This window comes from Populus alba, chromosome 1, assembly GCF_005239225.2.
Source record: "Populus alba chromosome 1, ASM523922v2, whole genome shotgun sequence".
In the NCBI taxonomy this organism is placed as follows: domain Eukaryota; kingdom Viridiplantae; phylum Streptophyta; class Magnoliopsida; order Malpighiales; family Salicaceae; genus Populus; species Populus alba.
Window position 1 is genome coordinate 53,947,442 of NC_133284.1, and position 22,310 is coordinate 53,969,751.

At 31.8% G+C, this 22,310-nt stretch overlaps 2 protein-coding genes and 1 pseudogene across 2 annotated transcripts; all 3 read left to right on the forward strand.

Moving 5' to 3' along the window:
- The first annotated feature begins 1,092 nt into the window (after positions 1 to 1,092).
- On the forward strand, positions 1,093 to 1,429 carry LOC118035911 (putative germin-like protein 2-1). Its single transcript, XM_073407807.1, has 2 exons — positions 1,093 to 1,253; positions 1,300 to 1,429. The coding sequence occupies exons 1-2, from the start codon at positions 1,093 to 1,095 to the stop codon at positions 1,427 to 1,429; spliced, it is 291 nt and encodes a 96-aa protein (XP_073263908.1).
- A 7,413-nt stretch (positions 1,430 to 8,842) lies between these two features.
- The window catches only part of LOC118035897 (putative germin-like protein 2-1), a 45,490-nt pseudogene continuing 32,022 nt past the window's right edge, over positions 8,843 to 22,310 (forward strand).
- On the forward strand, positions 11,499 to 13,452 carry LOC118035893 (putative pentatricopeptide repeat-containing protein At3g15930). Its single transcript, XM_035041561.2, has one exon. The coding sequence runs from the start codon at positions 11,607 to 11,609 to the stop codon at positions 13,287 to 13,289; it is 1,683 nt and encodes a 560-aa protein (XP_034897452.1). The 5' UTR covers positions 11,499 to 11,606; the 3' UTR covers positions 13,290 to 13,452.

Here is a 22,310-nt window from a genome sequence, read left to right on the forward strand (position 1 = left end):
TTCGTGAGCGGAAGTATGAAGTTGATTAAACATATATACCTTTCAATCTCCTATAAATTTTGCTGTGATTGAAACTGAACTGTTCTACATGTCAACAAAAGAATAACCAACAATTTGTTTTGACTACATGCGTCAAAACAATGTTCCACTCTTCAAGAATCCTTCAATATTAAGAATATTGATGGAGGCCTTCAATTTTATGTCAAGGTGAATCTCTTCTTTTCCATGCAATCTGGGTTATTCCCGATCATGAGAGCAGCCAAATATGAAACAGTTCCAAAAAGTCTAACATGCTCAGGAGACTTTAGCCCTTTCCCTGCATGCTTCCTTGCATGAACACTATTGAATTAGACTAATAAAATCACAGTTGATTTCCAAAAATCACTGTTCCGTAGTTAGTGAGGCTGCTTGGGGGCATGCCTCAAGTGAAGTCTGTTGAACAATCTGCAAAATTCTCTCTCTATTTTTGCACAGTTATATTTGCAGATTACCAGGTCAAAGATAATGTGTATTTAAGCATAAATATTTGCTTTGCCGCTATTTTGCTGCCAATCTAGAAGAGGAAGCAAAAGCTGGCTGCCAGGGGCTAATAAATCCAACAGAGAAAACAATGACAAGATTTGTCAAACCAAACTCAGATTCTCTCTCAGACAACAGCTTATGTCCAAAATAGGGATACAAAACCATTAATCCATCATTAATTTTCATATTTGTTTTTATAGAAGTATGGATATACTGAAGTGTTAAGCCAACTTAGTAGATTGATCAAGTCAACAAATTAAATTAGTAATAATACCCAAAAGTCACATAAGATATGAGGCTATTAATTAGGAGTAAGACAACAGCATCAGGACATGAAAGAGTCTCGCGGTATTGGCTTGAACTGAAGATGACAGACACTTTCAACATTTATAGACTCTGGGCGGCAGCTAATTCCTTGGAAGACTGATTCTTATACATAATTCTACCTTCACTATATATAAGGGTTCTTGTAGCAATAAGCTTCCATCACCACGTTGATAGTTTATCAGTTTCTTGCTGGTAATAACACAGAGGATCAAAATTAATGGCAAGCCACATTTTGGAATCTCGATGGCCCGCATTGACTATGCACCATGGGGCCTGATCCCTCCTCACTCACACCCTCGGGCTACTGAGATTCTCACCGTCTTAGAAGGCAGACTCCTTGTTGGCTTCGTGACTTCTAACCCTGATAACAGGCTCATCACCAAGGTCCTTGAAAAGGGTGATGTGTTTGTGTTTCCAATTGGACTTGTTCTCGATCTCTTCCTTGAGCAGCCAAAACACCGGTGTTCTTCTCGTTGCTAATACCCTATTTGGATCTACTCCAAGCATTCCAAATGATATTCTAGCCAAGGCTTTCCAGGTGGACAAGTCTGTAGTTGAGAAACTTCAAGCTCAATTCTAGACTGTCATGGATCCTGAACTGAAGAAGATTTCCTCCTTTCTTACCATTATGTTCGTCTAGTCTTCTTTCGTTTTCGTATTCAACGATTTGTATCATTTACTCGCAACATGCTTGTACTATCATGCATTTCCATAAGTTTTTCAACAGATCAAATTTGATCAGATACTGATGTTTGGTCACTGTAATTCCACACAAATACTGCTTTGTCATTGATAGAATTTTTAAAATGCCAAGAGTGTAAGAGAAGCAAGACTTGACTCGTTGTCATAACACCTCAGACTACTAGATTCCCTCAAACTGTTAACCGTAGAACAAGAAGAATTCCCAGCAGAAAACATTATAACCTGACAGATTAATTAATCTTCTCTTCAGAATTAGCCAAACCATCAGGTTGATCAACCATAGTGTGTTCATAGATGATCTTAAACTATCCTCGCACTCACAGAAACGCATTAAAGTCCGAATTCAACTTGAAAAGCTTTCCGGGTGGTTGTGTCCGTAGTTGAGAAGCTAATTCGAGAAGATCAAGGCGTCACTTTAATATGCACTATAACCAATAACCAGTCGATTGGATAAACATGATATTATTATATTTATATAATATATATTTATTAATAATAAAAAACTTAATTTATCTTTAATATTCATATAATATAATATTAGAATAATAAATTTAATATTTAATTTATAAATCTACAGTAAAGATAAAATTCATGAAATAAAAATGTTTAGAAAAAAAAATTATGAAAGTTGTTATGATTATACAATTTTTATTGCATCAAAATATTGTTTTTAAAATGTTCCTTGGTTAATTCTTTCTTAAATATTAGATATTTATTAGAGCCATAAAAACTAATACATATTATGTTCTTTACTTTATAAAAGAAAACAAAAATTCTCATAAGCTGAGATATAAAGAATATTTAAACTAATATGTAGATACTTGTCATAAAATATATACACTAAATTAACCCGCATAAAAATTCTATATGAAGAGATCATTTATATTTATGAAAAGATTCACATATTCTAAAATTATTTAGAGCAAAAAAAAAAAATCAGATCTTCATTGATTTGTCTTAAAGTTCTTACTTTAACCTAAATACAAAGAGTTTATATACATGTTAAGTTAAAAATATTATTCTACCCTTAATAAATAAAACAAGATAAATATATTATTTAACAACTCCCCTCAAACTTATGATGCGGCAGCTACAAGCATCAAGAGTTTTCCAACTAGAAAACAAAAACGAGAAATGGAAAGCAACTTGGTAAAGAAATCTGCAATATGCAAGGAAGAAGAAACAAAAGGCAAAGTAATGGTGTCATGCTTGAGATGATGAAGAGTAAGATGACAATCAATCTCAATGTGCTTAGTTTGTTCATGAAAAATTGAGTTGTGAGCAATCTAAATAAAACTCTGGTTATCACAATACATAGGAGTATGATGAGAAAATGAAACTCCTATATCTGCAAGTAACCAACGTAACCAAATAATCTCTTTATTCGTAGATGTCATAGCATGCTATTCTGCTTCGGTTGAGGATTGAGAAACAATAGATTGTTCTTGCTCTTCCAAGAGATAAGAGAATCACCTAAAAAGATACAGAAACCAGTAACCGATTTGCGATCTATGGGATCATTGCCATGATCAACATTAAAGTATGCATACAGCTCCAAGGAAGAGGTGGATAAAACTAAAAGACTCTGAAAAACTGTACCTCGAAAATTTCATAAAATATGAAGAACAATTGCCCAATGAATAGTAGTAGAAGAAGCAACAAACTGACTAACAACATGAACAACATATGCAATATCTGGACAAGTAATGGTAAGATATACCAAGCTCCCAACAATAGTACGATATAAAGTAAGATTTGTCAAAGACAAACCATCAAAAGAAGAATACATTGCATTAACTTCAATGAGAGTGTACTAGTAAGTTTTGCCCACTCAAGAATATCTGCAACATATTTCGATTGATAAAAAAGGTAACTTCTGGGTGAGTAAGCTACCCCAATACCTAGGAAATATCGAAGAGAACCCAAATCCTTCATTTCAAACTGTCTAGCCAACTCTGTCTTCAAAATTGAGATACCATTAATGTTATCATCAATAATAATCATGTCATCAATATATAGGACAAAATGATACAACATGTATCAGTGCTCTTAATAAAAAGAGCAGAATCATGACTACTAGAAACAAATCCAAGAGATGAGATCACAATAGAAAATTTCTCAAACCAAGCATGAGGTGCTTGTTTGAAACCATATAATGTTTTCTTGAGCTTACAAACATACCCAGAGTCATGTGAAACACTAGGAGGAGGCCCCATATAAAGTTCTTCTTGAAGATCTCTATTCAAGAAGGCATTTTTAACATCATGTTGTGAGATTTGCCATTAACGAACCGAAGTTACAACAATAAGAGTACGAATAGTAGTTATTTTTGCAACAGGGGAAAATGTCTCTTTATAATCCATACTTGATGTTAACTTCGGTTCCTGTTGAGAAAATACTTTTGCAATGCAACCAACTTAGCTTTGTATCGCTCAATAGACCCATCAAAGTTAGTATTGATCTTATACACCTGACGACAACCATCAACACTCTTACCAGAAGGTAGAGGAACTAAGTCTTAGTATGTGTCTTATACAAAGCAGAAAGTTCCTCATCTATAACTTGCTGTCAAAGAGGCTCAAGAATTGCCTCTTTATAGGAAGAGGGCTCAGAGAGAAAATTAATAGAAGTTAAAAAGGAAGTAAATAGAGATATGCCCATATAGCAGTATAGTTAAACCTGAACTATGAGAAGATGGGATTGTATTAGTTAAACATATAGCAGTAAGGACAACTTCTCCCCAAAACTCACTAGGAACAGAAGCATACAACAAAAAAGAACGAGCAGTTTCAACAATGTGCCTATGTTTTCTTTCAGCAACACCATTTTGTTCAGGAGTATCTGTACATGAAGTTTGGTGAATGGTTCCATCTAAGGCAAGCAACTGAAAAAATTTATTAGAAGTGTATTCCCCATCCAAATCATACATAAAAGCATTTGATTACAATAGAATGTTGAGTTTTCACAAGAGCTGGAAAGGCTATATATATCTCATAGAATTCAGAATGTTGTTTTATTAAATAAACCCAACAATAACGAGTATGATCATCAATAAATGAAACATAATATCAAGACCCTTTTTTTGTGGCAATAAGAGAAGGTCCCCATACATCAGAATAAATCAAATCAAAAGGTGAAGAAGAAACATAAATACTTCGATTAAAAGGTAAAACGAAAAATTTTATCAGTTTACATCCACTACAATAAAAAATATCACAAGTTTTTAAATTTCCTGAAGCTCCCGTGGATGTCAAAAATCTCAAATGAGAAGACGAAATATGACCTAGACGGGAATGCCATAAATAAAAACTAGAAGATGAAAGACTTAAATGAAAGGAAGACAAATCAACAGTAGTAGTAACAACGACAACAACAACAACTGACATTTTTAACTCATCCAAAATATATAGTTCATTCTCCCTACAGCCTATCTCAATCAACTTTTGAGACTGCAAATCCTGTACACAACAAAAAAAACCAGAAAACATGACTAAATAATCACCAGAATCACATATTTAACCAACGAAAGCAAGATTCAGTTTGATGTTTGGAATAAGATAAACATTAGGAAGAGACAAGTGAAGTGTGACAATATAACCAACACCTGATAAAGGCATGAAAGTGTCATCAACAATTATAACAGGAATGAAGAACGAAGGGGACACAGAGGTAAAAGATGAGGAATCTAGAGACATATGATGGGAATCACCGGAATCTAAGACCCATTCATAATGTGACATACCTGAGGAGCTATGAGGCAACTGACCTATGGAAAAGAAAAAAAAAAAGACATTGCTTATGGTTGTAAGGAGAGAAACTTCTAGAATTAGCCAGAGTATTAGGATCGGTGATAAAGCTTGATGAAGCTACTGCTGCAGTATTGTGGTGTGGTTGTTTATAACCCTAAAGTGGTCTATGAGCATTAGATTTTGACTGGTTGTCATGCTTCCAAACTTGATTCTGTTATTTCAACTTGGGACATTAAGCCTTCCAGTGACCTTTCTGCTTTCAGAAACTGCACTCATTGAAGCCAACTCTTGTGTGAGGCTTATTTTGATGATTAGAGGATGGCTTAAAGGGTGCTGCTAGTATAGAAGGATTTGAAGTAGAAAGAATTCTCTTTTTCAGAATAAAATTGAAGACATATTTCTTCAACCAATAACTTATTGACAACAAAGTCAATAGAAGATAGTGGAGAACGACGCAGAATTGAACCTCTAAGTCCTTTAAAATGTACTAATCGTTGCTGCTCTCTATGCTCAATATAGGCATTACATGTTTTTAATTATGTCGATTATGTAAGAGCCAATTAATCCCGAAGATCTGTCATAGCATAATAAAACTCTTGAATATTCATATTCTTTTGATGAAGAGCTCATATGTCATTCTCTAATTGATACTGTTTTGCAAAATTTGATTGTGTGAATAACCTTTGCAGATGATCCCAAGCCTTCTTTGTTGTCTCATACTTCGCCAACTATGTGTGCTCAATAGAATTGTTGATCCAAGTAATGATATTTGCATTTTTTGCTTCCCATATATCTATCAAAACAACATCCCCCTTCTCAATATTCTTAGGTATCACATAAGTTCTACTAACATACCCCTACATCTTCTTACCCTTAAGGAAATTTCTCATTATATAACTCCAATATGAATAATTCTTTCCATCTAACCTCACACTTACAAAATGAAGCGAATTATCTCTTTCGATAGCTATAATTAACAAACAAGGAAAACCAGAACGCAAAAGCAACGAAAGACAAAGTACCAAATTGCACAAACTGAACATATATCACAGATACTCAACAAATTCTTCTCGAAATTATAAGATTACTCCAAAACACAACACAAATTGTAGAAATTGAACTCAAATACCAAATTGCAAAAGATGAAATACCAAAATAATTGCAGAGACAGAACATAAATACCAACTTGCAAAATCTTAAGGAATGATGAAATACTAAATATTATAGAAGTGAAAGACAAAATATCACTAAAAAAAAATTTATTGTTGTAATCCATAAGGCTAGCTCTAATACCATGTTAAAACAATTCAATTAACACAAAAATAAGTATGGACATGAAAGAGAAGGAGGCTAGAATTCTCCTCTATTGATTTGTCTTAAAATTCTTACTTTAACCTAAATACAAAGAGCTTATATATAGGTTAAGGTAAAAATATTATTCTACTTTTAATAAATAAAATAAAATAAATATATTATTTTAACAGTCATGATATATTAGAAAGCCATCACTTAATTGAAAGAAGAGGAATTTCACATGAATATATCAATTTAGTTATGTACCACTGCTTAAGACCTGATGGCAAAGATCATGATTTTATAGCATACTTGATGAAGGATTAAATTAAAATAAAATGAGTGCGTGTTTGGTAAAATAATGATAATGATTTTTAAAAGTGATTTTTTAATTGATAAGGTATTAAATAATTATTATTTAAAAAAAAATTTATATCAGTATATTAAAATAATTAAAAAAATTCTAAAAAAAATATCAACTCCATTTCTTTTTAAATAAAAAAAAAATTTAAAAAATACTTTTACACTTTTAAAAAATAAAAATACCACAGGTAAAGGTAATGCACCATTTTCGTTTAAAATTTTTGGAAGTGGACAACGAAAGACTAAAGAGATACAAAAATTTAATGAAAGACAAGAGACAAACCAAAAAAAAAATTGAAAATCTAGTGCAACCTTTTATGAATAAAAGAGTGAAATTGTAAAAATTAACTTTTATAAAATAATCAAGTAAAAAAATCAGAAATTAAAAAAATATATATCAAATTAAAAATTATAATATATCATAAATTGTTAATGAAGAACTAGATTGAAAGGAAATAAAACTCTTATTAAAAAGTTAAGGAAAAAAAAGATCATAACACAAATACCAAAAATAAAGAAAACCAATTTATATTTTTTGTGGGAGGAGAGAAAAAAAAAAAAAAAAAAAAAGATCCACCAACAATAAGCCACCCTACTATTAAAGACACGCGCCGCACTAGATGAAAGAAGATGCGACAATATATCTAACTACACGGCGATTGGGTAATTCAAACAATTGAAAGATGTTGTACACGCCGTCTAAAATACATGGGTGCCTCCCACGCGCTTAGGCGTGTAAATTCTGCACCACCAACTTTTTAAAATTAATTATTATTTTATTATGGTTAAATATGACAATATCCTTGACAAAAAAACAATTTGAAAATACATTAGTAACCCTTGAGCTTTGGTATTGTGATTTAAAGGGCATTTTAATAATTCACTTGTACACTAAAGTTGAAAAAACTGACAACACCCCTGTACCAAAGATTTATAATCTTTTGGTTTCAAGGTCTTTTTAGTATTTTTATTGTTCATAAAAAATAATAAAATAAAAAATAAAATAAAAAAAAAAAAACCCTGGGACCTATCTAAATAAGACTACATTTGATTAGACAGAGTGGAAAAACAAATATTTTATTGTTGGAATCCACAGCAAAACAAGTGTTTCTATCTCTTCGGTTTCAGTATATTTTGTTATAGTTATGGCCAACTTGGACCCAACATCATCTTTTTTTTGCCGGAAATGAGATTCCGAAGTGAATTATTGAAAGAGCAGTGACTTTGAAAAACAAGACACCTCCACTAAGCTTGCTGATCCACTAAATCATCCCTTTCTGCTGTCATAATCCTATCCCAACAACAGCAAAATTCAATCACAATATCCTGATGTGCAACAATCACTTGCAAAAAGCTCTTTTGTCCATGGCAGTTCCTTTCCCTGGTTCATCGAGCAAGACTTGCCTGTGAAAAATCCATACCAGTAGCAGCATAATAGAGTTGCTATGAAGCCTGTCGAATTGTTTTTAGCACCGTTTGACAACATCAAACCATGCTTAGATTCACAGAACAAGGACTCCATGGCAGTACTCCAGCTTATTATTTTCCATTTTCCATGGACGGGGAGGCATCAGAATTTGGACTCACATGTGTAACACATACTATAATAGTGTTTTGAAGAGTCCCATATTATATTGAGCATCCTGTCAGAAAACAAGAAATCTGGAAGAAAAACATTTACTTCTAGTTAAAATATTCAGATTGAATTGAAGATAGCAGACTCTTTCAACACATGAAGAAATCGCGTAGTAGCTAATATCTTCATAGACTGATTCATGAGTTCTGGATCCAGACTTTAATTCTCATGGCGCTATCTGCAACTCTACAATCACTATAAATAAGAGTTCATGTAACCATAACTTCCAATCAAAAACTTACTTCATCAGTTCTAGTTTATCAGTTTCTCTCGAACAATACTCCGAAGAATCAAAATGGCTAATCGCATTTTGGTTATTTCAACTTTCATAGCCATTTCCTTTTCCATGGTCGCTTCCTTTGAGCCTAGTCCATTGCAAGATTTCTGCGTTGCTGATCCTACTAGCTCAGGTCAGGATTGTACTGATATACACAGGATCATACGTTTTTCTTGGCATGCAGCAAGAGTTAATGGCCTAGCTTGCTTGGACTCAAAGATGGTACAGGCCAACCACTTCTCCTTCAGCGGCCTCCATATTCCAGGAAACACATCAAATGCCCTTGAAAAGGGTGATGTGTTCGTGTTTCCAATTGGACTTGTTCTCGATCTCTTCCCTGAGCAGCCAGAACACCGGTGTTCTTCTCGTTGCTAAAACCCTATTTGGATCTACTCCAAGCATTCCAAATGATGTTCTAGCCAAGGCTTTCCAGGCGGACAAGTCCGTAGTTGAGAAACTTCAAGCTCAATTCTAGACTGTCATGGATCCTGAACTGAAGAAGATCTCCTCCTTTCTTACCATTATGTTCGTCTAGTCCTCGTTTTATTCTATTTTTTATTATTTATATAATTTATTTGCAAAATGTTTGCAAGATTTCCACAAAGTTCGCCAGAATTTGAAGTTTGCTTAGATACTGCTGCCTTCTGACTTGGATTGCCAAAATGGAAGTCTGCAAGAATTTCTTCCAGTCATATACTAAGCTTTGCCGTAATATAAATGAGAAAACAAGAGACCAATCAGCCATTCCTGATTGAAAGGCAACTTCATTCCTCAAGGTCCAATTAATCCAACTGTTCAAATGGCCATGAACAGTTGAAAGAATAAACCTTATCATTTTGCAGACGGAGAAGAACATAGAGCTAGCTAGGACAAATTTTCACTCTAAAATCATTTCATATACATATTTATCTTTTTGTTTTCGTCTCCATCCTTGCAGCAGATGGTAATTGGTTATTATTTCAAGATAAAAGATATAAATACAATAAATGCAATAAATTATTTTATTTTGATTCAAACCTGACCCACCGCCGCCACCATCTTGTTCTTTTTTGTGGTAGAAATGAGAATCCGAAGTGAATTATTGAAATAGCAGTGACTTTAAAAAATGCTAGTATATTTGTCGTGCTCTGCTGCGAGTTCATCCTATTTTCTTTTAAACTTAAAAAAAAAAATATTGAGCATGAAGTATTTCTTTTATATATATATATATATATATATATATATATATATATATATAGACACACACACATTAAATCCAATCCAGCTATTTGACTTTGAAACCTATTAATCCGAATTCTTATTTAGTTCAAATTTTAAATTAAATCATATAAGAGCTAATTCAAAATTAATTATTCAACTTAATTAATTCATTAAAAAGTAAAAATATGGCATAATTTTTTAAAAAAACTTTAAAATAATATTTTTTTTTATATTAAGATGCCAGATTGGATGATCTTGGTTATTATCTAACCTAAGTCATGGACTTCAATAGGTTTAATAATTTTGTTATTTTTATAAATTATTTTTATTTAATTTTATGATAACATTAGCTGCTTTCAAAATCGAGCATCAAGCCTAAACAAAGATATTTATTTGAAATAGTGATAACCCTATAAAAAATAGAAAAAAAAAATAAATCCATGAATTTCATTTCTCAACCAATCCAATATTAAATAAGGGTGAATTAAAAAAATAATTAGAAAAATTAAAGGATCAAAAACTAAAAAAAAAACATATCAGATTTGATGGATAAACCCGCTAAACCCGTGAATTGAGTAACTAGGGTCAACACATTAAACCCGCAAACCGGGTAATAGATTCTATTTGGATTAATAACTTGTTTTTTTTCTTTTAAACTATTATTTATTTAACTATATGATACGAAAAAAAGACAATCACAAAATCGAGCGTCAAAGCAATACCAAAACTTTCTTTTAAGACTATGATAACTTCATAGAAAACAAAACAAAACAAATCATGAAACTCAATTCTCAATCAATCTAATATCAAATGATAAAATTAAAAAAAATGAATTTATATATATATATATATATATATATAAAAGTTAAACTCGTCATACAAGTCAACGGGTTCATGAACTTTCTAAAATTTAATAATATGTTTTTTTCTAAAATTTAATACATGTTTTTTTAAAATTATTTTTTTAACTATATAATAAAAAGAAAAATAGATGATAACATAATCGAGTTCAATTAAAAAATAAATAAAAAAAGTACCCAATTAAACTAGCAAATAGGAGTAACCAAGGTTATTTTATTAAACTTGCAAATCGAGTTATTGACTCCATAAAGTTTAATAACATATTATTTTTTATTTAACTAAAGTTTTTAAAAAATAGACCAATTACAATTCTATGATATTTGTTTTATATCCAACTCGATATTGAGATATTTTTTTAACACTGCAATAATTATATAAAGACAAATTAAAATAAATTATTTACTTTAAATTCTCATAAACATATCATAGAAAAACTAAATTTAAAAAACAAATCAATAAACAAAAAAAAAAGTTAAATGCTAAAAAAAAAAACCAGCACTTACGTGGATTACTATTGAAATTCATATTGTCATTGCCAAATGGGTGTGGGAAAGTTTTAGCTTTATTTATAACAAGACACCTCCACTAAGTATGCTGATCCACTAAATTATTTGACAAACCTTTCTACTGTCATAATCCTATCCCAACAACAGCAAAACCCAATCACAATATCCTAATGTGCTACAATCACTTGCCAAAAATTCTCTCGTCCCTCAAAACAAAAGCCCTTAACATCAAATTTCTTGATCAAATCCTCACCCAAACCATCACAAGTGGCTTCACTTATTCCACCCCAACATGGAACTGCCTTATCAGAGCCTATTCTAGAAGCCCCACCACACCCATCAAAGCCATTCTTGTCTACAACTTCTTCATTAAAACATGCTCAACCAGACCTGATAACTACACCTACCCTTGTCTGCTCAAGGCCTGTTCACGTTTGTTTACTGATTCTAATGGCAAACAAGTGCATACCCATGTGATAAAAACTGGCCTAGATTCTGACATTTATGTCCAAAATGCTCTTGTCCATTTTTATGGCTCTGTCGGCAACTCAACTGATGCTTGCTTTCTGTTTGATAGAATGCCTGACAGAGATGTTGCAAGCTGGAATTCTCTGATGGGCATTTACAATACCAATAATTCATTCACTGAAGTGATGGTTTTGTTCAAAAAGTTGATGTGTGGATGTGTTAAAGCTGATAAGATCAGTTTGGTGATTGTATTGGCAGCTTGTGCACAGGCACAAATGGAGGGTCTAGAGTATGGAAGGTCAGTCCATGGCTATGTAATAAAAGTGGGGTTTGGATGTTTTTTGAATGTGGATAATGCGCTGTTGAATTTTTACATTAAATGCAAAGAAATTGATGAAGCGTCGAAAATGTTTGATGAATTTGTTCATGAAGGAGATGTTGTCTCGTATACGATTTTGATCAATGCTTATGTTGAGATGGGGCTGATAGATTTGGCTCGCGATGTCTTTGATGAGATTGTTGATAAAGATCGTGTTTTGTGGAACTTGATGGTTCATGCGTATGTTAAGGCAGAGTGTCCGAATGAGGCGTTGGACCTTTTCGAGAAAATGGATAGTGAGGGGGTGATACCAGATGAAAATACAATGGTTAGTGTTCTTTTAGCTTGTGCTAGCATATCGGACCTGCAGTGCGCCCGGCTTGTTCATCGGTTCATTAACCGGAATAGCAATGTAAGACAGGATGTTTTTCTGAAAACAGCCCTGATTAACATGTATTCGAAGTGTGGGAGCGTGGAGGAGGCCTTGGTTACCTTTTATAAGATGGAATACACAGATGTTTTCACTTGGACTGCAATGATTGAAGGGCTTGCAAACAATGGGTATGGTAATGAAGCTTTGAGTATCTTTAATCGGATGGAAAACCAAGGAATTAGGCCGAATGAAGCCACGCTTGTTTCAGTGTTAACAGCTTGCATCCATTCTGGGTTAGTTAAAGAAGGTTGCCAATTATTCAAACGTATGGTCAGTGATTACAAAATGCAACTGAAGATGGAGCACTTTGGCTGTCTAATTGATCTGCTAAGTAGAGCGGGACTTTTGCATCAGGCAGAAGAGTTCATTCAGTTGCTGCTACCTGAGGAAAGGCTCATAGCTTATAAAACTTTGCTGAGTGCTTGCATGAAGTATTCAGAATTTGATTTCGGAAAGAAGGTTGCAAAAGAAATGTCGAAGTTGAGTTCTAATAGCCATGAAACTGGTATCCTGCTATCCAACTTCTATGCCCTGGCAGGTCAATGGACTCAGGTTGCAGAGACTAGAAAATTCATAAAAGAATTTGACACAAGAAAGGCGCCTGGCATGAGTTTTGTGGATGTAAAACCATGATGTGAAGTTGTAAATGTAACTTGCATTGAGTGGTTGATAGATGGAAGAACATAACTCCATTCTTTCCCTGTATTTAAGCAATAGATTTAAGTTTTCATGTGGATACGGAGTGTAGAAGCAGGACATTTCGTTGAAGAAAAACTGATGTTTATAACTTCAGTCCTTACCTTCTACCAGATTGCAACACATTGTGAATCTACAAGAGCAACTGGTAATTCTAAAGCTGAAGACGACTAAATATGGCTGAAAGTGTTCACAGAAACGTTGAACCACCTCAAACACGTGCATTTGACAGTTCTTTTGCAGTATAGATAATGCTTAATGCACCTGAGCTGAACATTTCTATTGGTCTACTAGCAGTTGACAGAGCTAAAATTACAGACCTGATGAAGCTTCTTAAACTGAAATAAAACCAAGATATGTAAGCAGAAAATTTCCAAAAATTAAGCATTGAAAGTATTTGAATCTTGATTATGTGTCTGTAAATTTACAGTTCAGGATACAACACCTCAAGTTGGAATCCCAACAAAAAGGTTGTAATTACTCACCAGACTGAGCATTTTTGATACAGTTTTAACGCTTGAAGAACACTTTCCCCAGAAGCAAAAACTGCTAAAATAAATTGTAAAAAACAAGAAAGACCCTTTTTGAACAAAAGATCACCAAAGATCCTAGCTTGAAATTGAAGCAGGGGACCTATTCATAGGCTCATTTACACATCTATATCTTGCAATCAATTTTATCATCAAACATGATGCAAGTGTAAGCACAAGGGATAGACTCCGACCTCCTACAAGTCCAGCAAGCGCAACAAAAAAGAGAATCAGGTAATCTGAACTGCCTTTTTTTTCGGTTTTCCCCTTTTCGACAACAACCACTTCCATTTTAGCCTGCCATCCAGTGCTAGAACTAGAAATTCCCTGATAGGGTTCTTTTCCTTGTCTCTCATTTATTCCCTCTTCTTCTTCTTCTTCTTCTAGCAACTCTGGTAGCAAAGCTTTGCCTTTGTTTTCAAACCCTTGTTTATCACCATCTTCTCGCCCTTCAATTCTCCCCTCATCGTCTCCCCAACAACTAGATGATTCACTACCAAAATCTGGTTCCTTATCATCATTCTTCTTTGCCTTCTTTACAGCGCGCAACTTCTTGGGCACTAATTTCTGTATAATCTTTCTTCTGATCTTAGAGTTTCGGCTCTCCTCTTTTTCACATACCAAAACTCCACTTCTATATTCCTCTATCTCCACTATCCTCATCTTTTTCCCATCACAACTGAGTAAATCCATTCTTGATTCGGCTCCCCTATTTTCTTCGACTGGCACAATCATATCAAAATTAAATTCTACAGCTTGAATTTCCTCAACAGAAGACTTCATTTCAAGAGTCTCAATCAAATCACATGAATCAACCTCACTAACAGCTTCTTCTTGATCTATTTCTTGAATGATCAATCCTTTACTCGAATCTTCACATTTCCTTACCCTTTTCAACATAAAAAATGCTGAAGAAACCCTTTCGACAAAAGGTTGCAAGACTAGCTCTACACTCAAACATAGTTTCAAGAAACATAACACATGTTTCCCCACATATTCAAGAAAAATAAGCACAAAAGCAGACATTGTTATCCCAACAACAAGCCCTTTAGTACTTAAACCCAAAACCAACACCAAAAACATCTTCAAAACCACAAATAACAAACGTTTCTCTTTCTCATCCCAACATTTCTTATCAGTAACCGTAACATTATCAACATCATCAACAACTTCAACAACAGGCAATAACTGACTCACCAATTCACAAGCATCAAAACTTTCCGCATTCTCCAAATTCTGAATAGGCTCTGGTGCATCCACCAAGTCTCGAGAACTTGATAAAGGAATTGGATCAGAGATTACAAGTTCCTCCTCCACCTCTTGCAACTGCTGTTGTCTCCTCTTTTTCTTCTTGGCAGTTGGTTTCTTTAACCTTTCACGGTTCTTGTGAAAGAGATCAATAAGAGAAGTAGGGAAACCAGTCTCAACAACAAGAGAATTCCCTCTTTTTGGTGACTGAAGATCTGCCACAAGACGTGAAAATCTTGAAACTCTGGTCTTTTTCCATGGCAAAGGCATGTTGGGGTTAGAAAAGATTGGATTTTGAAGGATGTCCAGATGAAGATTTTCACTAAAAGTGAAGAATTCGAAGAGAATAAGTGTGTTCTAGTTCTCTTACAAGCATCCTATGAAAGCCTTTATTTTTCTGAACAAGGGAAAGAAACCCAGGGGATTATAAGTTATAACTACAAGAGAGACAAAAGCAAGAGAGAGAAAAGGTTAGTGAGGAAATGCGGTGGAAAATGTTAAGAAATTACTGTGCTGGCGCGTGTTAACTGTTGGATTTGTTGAACATCAAAGCTTTGTTGAACTTCAAGGATTTGTTTCTGTTTTGCTATCTTTTGTGTCGTTCCATGAGCGGTGATTTTGGAGTTTCTGAGGGTTTGTAACTTTGTACTTTGCATTTACGTGCAATAAGAGGCTGCTAAAGGGGAGAATAAAGCTCGACAAGCGGTCTGTACCGCTGGGAACGCGGTAGAAACCGCGTTCCATAAAACTTCTATTTTATTTTTATTAAAAATAATTATTTTTTATATATTTTAATATACTAATCTTAAAAATAATTTTTAAAAAATAAAAAATATTATTTTAATATATTTCAGCATAAAAAATACTTTGAAAAACAACCTCAACCGCACTCCCAAATAGGTTATGAGGTATTTTTAGAAATATTTTTATTTAAAAAATATATTTTTTAATTTTTTATATTAATTTGATATTTTTAAAAAATATATTTTTTTTTTTGAAAAAATTTTAGAAATAGAAGTTATTATACCCTTTGATCAAGTTAATCAAACTTAGTTTTCTATCTATTTAGATTTGGATTAATTGATAACTTGTCGATTTGATATCTAATTTAAATCAATTTTGTTTTTGAATAACTTCATTGATTTTTATTTGAATTTTTATTCAAAACAATGTTATTTTTTAAAATAAAAAAAAATTATCCCAAACAACATTGTTTTGTTTATTTATTTTTTAATAAATATGGGTTAACTAGCTTAATTAATGACTCAAATATTATGATTGTTGGTGGTTATTTGCTAAATTTAAGTTATTTTTGTAATTCTATTTATAAGTTATTTTTTTAATAAGCTTGGGTTAACTCAAACCTTATGATGGGTGGTAGTTATTTGCTAAATTCAGTTAATTTTTGTAACTCCTTGCTTGAAATTCATTGTTTATCTATTTTTATAACTTTTTTTTAAAAAAAAAGTGCTTTGACAGGTTACCATTTATTGTTTATTTTTTTTTAATAATTGATTTTGGTTGTTTAGAGCGTGTTTTGTATTGTTGTGTATGATATTTTTATTTTAAAATATATCAAAAAAAAATTTTTATAATTATTTTTATTTTTAATATTAGTACATTAAAAATAATTAAAAAAATATTAATTTAATAATTTTTTTAATATAAATATATTTTTAAAACACACGAGTAATACCAAACATGTGCATGTCCAGTAAAAAGAAAAGTCAAATTGAGACTTATTAAAATTCTATTAAAAAGTTTTAGAGGTTCAAATCTTAGAAAGACGGGTCTAAAATTAGGAATTTGAAAAGGGAATAACTTCTGTGGTGATGTAAGGCAGGACTTATTAGACTTTGTACATGATACAAAAAAAAAAAATGGGTTTTGAAATGCGGGAGCTAACCTTGTATTTTTAATAAATTTAATTTTTTTTTATGAAATTATTTTTTTATGTTTTAGATTGTTTTGACGCGCTAATTTAAAAAAATAAAAAATATCATTTTGATGTATTTTTAGCATAAAAATACTTTAAAAAACACTTATAATTATACTTTCAAATAAATAATTTTAAAAAAATTTAATTTGGCAGGATAACCTTCAAAACTTGAAGCATGAATACCATGATGGAGTTATAAATTTGAGCATAAGCATCATTTGTGCTAGTAGAGATAATCAATTCAGGAGAAAGTGTTTAAGAAAAAGGTATAAAACGCACTCCTCCCATAGGGCCATGATTGTATTCTATTAAGAAAAGATTAAGAAGGTCTTTGATATTGATGTTGTGTTGTGGTTATTTTTTAAAGAATTTTTTATTTTAAAATATATTAAAATAATATTAAAATATATATATTTTTGATATTTGTATATTAAAATGACTTTAAAATATTAAAAAATATTAATTTAAATAAAAAAATAAAAAAAAAAACTACCACTAGACCTTAAACAATGCAATGAATCCAAGAATTATAAATTATGGAACCCAGCATTCTTGGCCATCAATCAATCAAAGCCGCCCCAATAGGTGAAGATCTAATCCACGTTTAACACGACTAGTTCCAATCAATGGATCCATGCTAGGATATTTCCTAAATGGGACCCAAATCCCATTTTGATTAGAATCATTGGTGCAAAACCAATAACGAGACAGAAAAAAGCGGGAATTTTTTGGATTTTAGAAGGGAGTTGATAGATACAGACTTACAGTGGGGTTCGATTTATTTGGATGGGATTTGGTTCTGTAATTATATTTAATTTAATTTTTTATATTTTAAAATTATAAATTTAATTAATTTAATGTTTTTAGATTTAAGGATTTTGGCAGTTTTTTTGCAATATAAAATTAGGATCGTGGATATTAAAAGATACGAAAAGCTACTTTTTTATATGGATATTATATATATTCATGGATTAGATTTGTATTGTTGTTTTTCCCGAGTTCACATTTAGAAGGAGACCTTTAACATCTAATGTAGGTACCATAACACCCCCTAATCTAATTTATATATCTTTCATTATCATTAAATTCTAGTTATCTTTCATTTTCCTTCAACAAAAAGACAAATCATTTATTTTTACCTAAAAAGAGATCTAATAGAAAAGCCCACCAACAATAATTTTAAAGCTAAAACATTTGTAAATAAAATAAAAATAAATATTTGATTCCATAAATTGTCAATATAAAAATAAAAATAGTATAAAGTATATGAATTTGGGTCGGTTTGATCGGGTTTTAAAAAATTTGAACCTGCCACCTAATTTGTAATAAGGATATAATGAGACATTCCACCCGTCAAGAGAAAAAAAAGAACATGGGGAAAAATCAAACGACAACCTATGACAATCCAATCATTGTAAGTTGTCGCGCGTTACTCCACATAGAAAAGGTCATGGTGGTGCGAATCTAGGAAAAATAATGAAAATCTAATTTTGAACCACCAAAGTGACATCATACATGCCCGTCTAAATAAAGCAGACGTCACCCACTTGTTGGAGTATGTCAACACGTGCCACCAACTTTTCTATTAAAAAAATTTAAAATACTTATGTGAAAATACAAAAATATCCTTTAAATGTAAAGCTTATTTTTTATCTTTTCAAGCTTAGTTTAAAAACCCAAAAAACCCTTACCTAGCAGCTCAACAATCTTTTGATTAAGGGCAAATAACTATTTTTGTTGTTAAGAAACTTGTGAAAATTTAAGAAAATCCTTAATTAACATTTTTAAATTTTATGGATTTTAGAAGTAAAATTGTTGGAAAATTTTATATAAGCACCCCGTAAAAAAATTTAAAAATATATAAACACCTCATCCCTCAAGGTTTCTAATTTTTTATTAAAATAAAAAACATTCCAGAGACCGCGTTGAGATTCAATGAAACTCGCAGGGGATTTAGGGTCTTTGTAAATAGTACATAAACATGGGGACAAAAGTGGAAAAGTACATGGCAAATGCCGAGTAATGGGAGACGGGCACACGCTCGAGGGAGAATGAGGGAAGGTGGGAGAGACAAGGCATGCCCCAGTCACTTATGAAGGCAGTCTAGCAGTAGTGGGGTTTATTTATTTATTATATATAAAAAAGAATACAAAAGACGCAAGCGTGAAACCGAAGTTAAAATGAGAAGAAGCACATGGTTTTCATTATGCTTGACTCCCTCCCTTCTGCTCCTTTTGCTTGCTTTCTCTGTACTAAAACGTGCTCTTCGAAACTCATCTGGTTTCAATGGTGTGGAGCTGTGGAGCTTGCTCCTCTTCCACCGGTTGCTTCTCAAGATATGCAATTAAACATGAAATGGTAATATAACACTGTAATGATGTCGTTTGCCATGATTTATGAATTCTCGGGTTAATCCAAGTTATTTTAGGTTAGAAAACAGAAAAATCATCTGTTTTTTTTAATTGAACAATGGTGGTATATAAAAAAAAAAAAAAAAAAACCTATCTTAAATCGGTCTTGTAAAATGTGTTTGACATTGTGTTTTTCAACGTGCACCTCTTCTACTGTTGCTTCTCAAGAAATACAATTAAACATGGAATGGTAATGCAACACTGATTCAAATTATATGTTGTTTGTGTTTATTTATGAATTGTCATTTAATCCGAGTTGTTTTAGATTAGAAAACAAAAATGTTATTTGTTTTTTAAACTAGAAACAAATAAAAAAAAACCCGGTCTTGAATCGGTCTTAAATTAGGTTCTAGATTAATAAATGATCAAATTAATTTTCGAGTTGAATTTTATAACTGTGAATAAAAAAAAATACAAAGAATCCTGAAACAAATTATTCAAAGCCAGTAATGTTGGAATAAAATCCAGGTTTAATCAGGTTATTTTGTAAATTAAATTAGTGGACATGAAACTCATGGCATGTGCTATAGATGCACTGCTTATTGATGATAAATTGCTAATGTTCTAGCACTTCTCTCAAATTTCTTCGAGGAAAGATTGAACCTCACAGCAGCTGTAGGAGCTGACCTGAGATTTTCATCTACCATCCTAAGGCTCTATCGCCTAGCCCAGGCCCAGTTCATTGATAAATGCTACCCAACTTATTCTTGTTCATCATCTTTTACCTGGGATTTGGCCCAAATCAGTCATTCTTGAAGAACATTACACCATAATCCAGCAGAATCTGTGTATTGGGCCATTATAAACTACTAGGCCCAACCAAGCTTTCCGAGCAATATCAGAAAAAGTTCTATCCATGTCCTCACACCATGGCATGAATTTGCTCAATTGTGTTTTTTTTTGCTATTTTTGCAGATCGAATGATTTCTTCTCGGTGCTGCCTTGCTCTGCTCTCTCCAAGCAAGCTTGATCTCATGGAGTGGTGGGGTTGCCTGGATTCTTCATTGTTTCTCGGTGAGTGATTAATATAAAGCCTTCTTGATTGAGATTGAAGCATTGAAAGCTTGAGAAAGTGAGAAATAAGGAAGTATGGCCTCTTTGGCCAGTGACCACAGCTGTGACAAGTGAGAGATGTCTTTGGATTTATCTTTCCCAAAAACTGAAAGGACGAGGCAATAAATTGCAAGGGTGAGTAAAATCGATTAAATGGAGAAAATTAGAAAAAAAAATAATTATAAAAAATCAAATTATAAAAAAAAATTAATTAAAATTTTGAAAAAACTGACCGATTTGGTTTCGGTTTTATAAGTCTAAAATAAAAAAAAATCGAACTGAATCCAAAACTGAAAAAACTGAGCCAAAACTAGAAAAATCGAACTAAATTAAAAAAAAAAAAAACTGAGTCAAACCAGTCTTGAACCAGTTTTTATCCTAATATATAAAAAAGTGAATTGACAAAGTTTCAGCATAATTATATTAGTTTACTTCATTGCTTAGAGTTTATGTTTGCCCACTCACAATATGTTTTTTTTCATTTGCCCTATAGATTACAGAGGAAACTATGGGAATTTTTATATCTATAATTATTTTAAAACCTGAGGAGTTGACATGGAGTAGAGTTCAGATCACAAATAAATTAAAAGGTTCATCCAATGAACCAAAATAAAAAAAATATTATGTTAATAAAAAAACTAAAAAATAATGGTTAGGTTAGTTGATTAAAAGAGTGTTTAAGAGAGAGTTATAATAATTACTTTTTAAAATATTTTTTATTTGAAAATATATTTAAAATAATATATATTTTTAATTTTTTTAATATTAATATATTAAAAATATAAAAAAATAATTTAAAACAAAACAAAATAATTTAAAATTTGAAAAAAGTCCAGTTAAAACACCCCTGAAAACATATCTTTTGGAAAATGAATTCCGGGGAAAGTGAATTCTTGGAAAGTGAATTCCGGGAAAGTATTTTCCGATGTTTGGTAGTGTTATGGAAAACACTTTCCAGTGTTTGGTTGTATTATGGAAAATGAACTGGAAAATAATTTATTAATAAATTATTTTTTAAAAAAATTTATCTAATATATATAAAATATTTAATCACTTACAATAAAAAAAAATGAAATCTAAAATGTATAATGATTAATTTTTTTTTATTATATCCTATATTCATACATAGCTTATTTTATAAAATATAACTATATATATCATGAAACCATTTATAATTCCATTACATACGAAATAAGGTTGTAAAATATTTTTTACTATTCCATGAAACCATTTATAATTTCATTACATATGAAATACATCCGACAAAAACTATAACTTTAATAATATTTTTAGCATGTAATAAAATTGAATAAAATATTAAGGTATAAAATTTAATCTAAACTATTTTTTTTAAAATGTTAAAAAAAAAAAAAAAAAAGAGTTCCGCAAGCAAGTGAACAGTGCAAGAGAACTGCACTGTTCACTATTTTTTAGTAAACAATATACGTAAGTGCACTGTTCATGTTAATTGCACTGTTCATTGAACAGTGCAATTAACATGAACAGTTACAAAAGCACGAGAACGCAGGCTCAGGAAAGTGTTTTCCAAGAATAAAAAACCGGAAAACACTTTCCTGAGATTAATGTTAACATTTCCTTTGACCAGAATTTACTTTCCTTTGACTCACTTTCTATGTATTTGCCAAACATGGGAAAGTGAGGAAAATGGTTTCCAGGAAAGTGAATTCCTAGAAACAAACATGGCCCTAGTGTGTTTGAGTTCCAGAAGACTACATTTAAAGATAATAACTCGAAAGTACAAGTTAGATTTATGTAA

Coding starts and splice junctions, on each gene's coding strand:
- LOC118035911 (XM_073407807.1), top strand. CDS start 1,093: ATGGCCCGCATTGACTATGCACCATGGGGCCTGATCCCTCCTCACTCA. Junction 1,254..1,299: donor GTCCTTGAAAAGGGTGATGT/GTTTGTGTTTCC, acceptor TTCCTTGAGCAG/CCAAAACACCGGTGTTCTTC.
- LOC118035893 (XM_035041561.2), top strand. CDS start 11,607: ATGTGCTACAATCACTTGCCAAAAATTCTCTCGTCCCTCAAAACAAAA.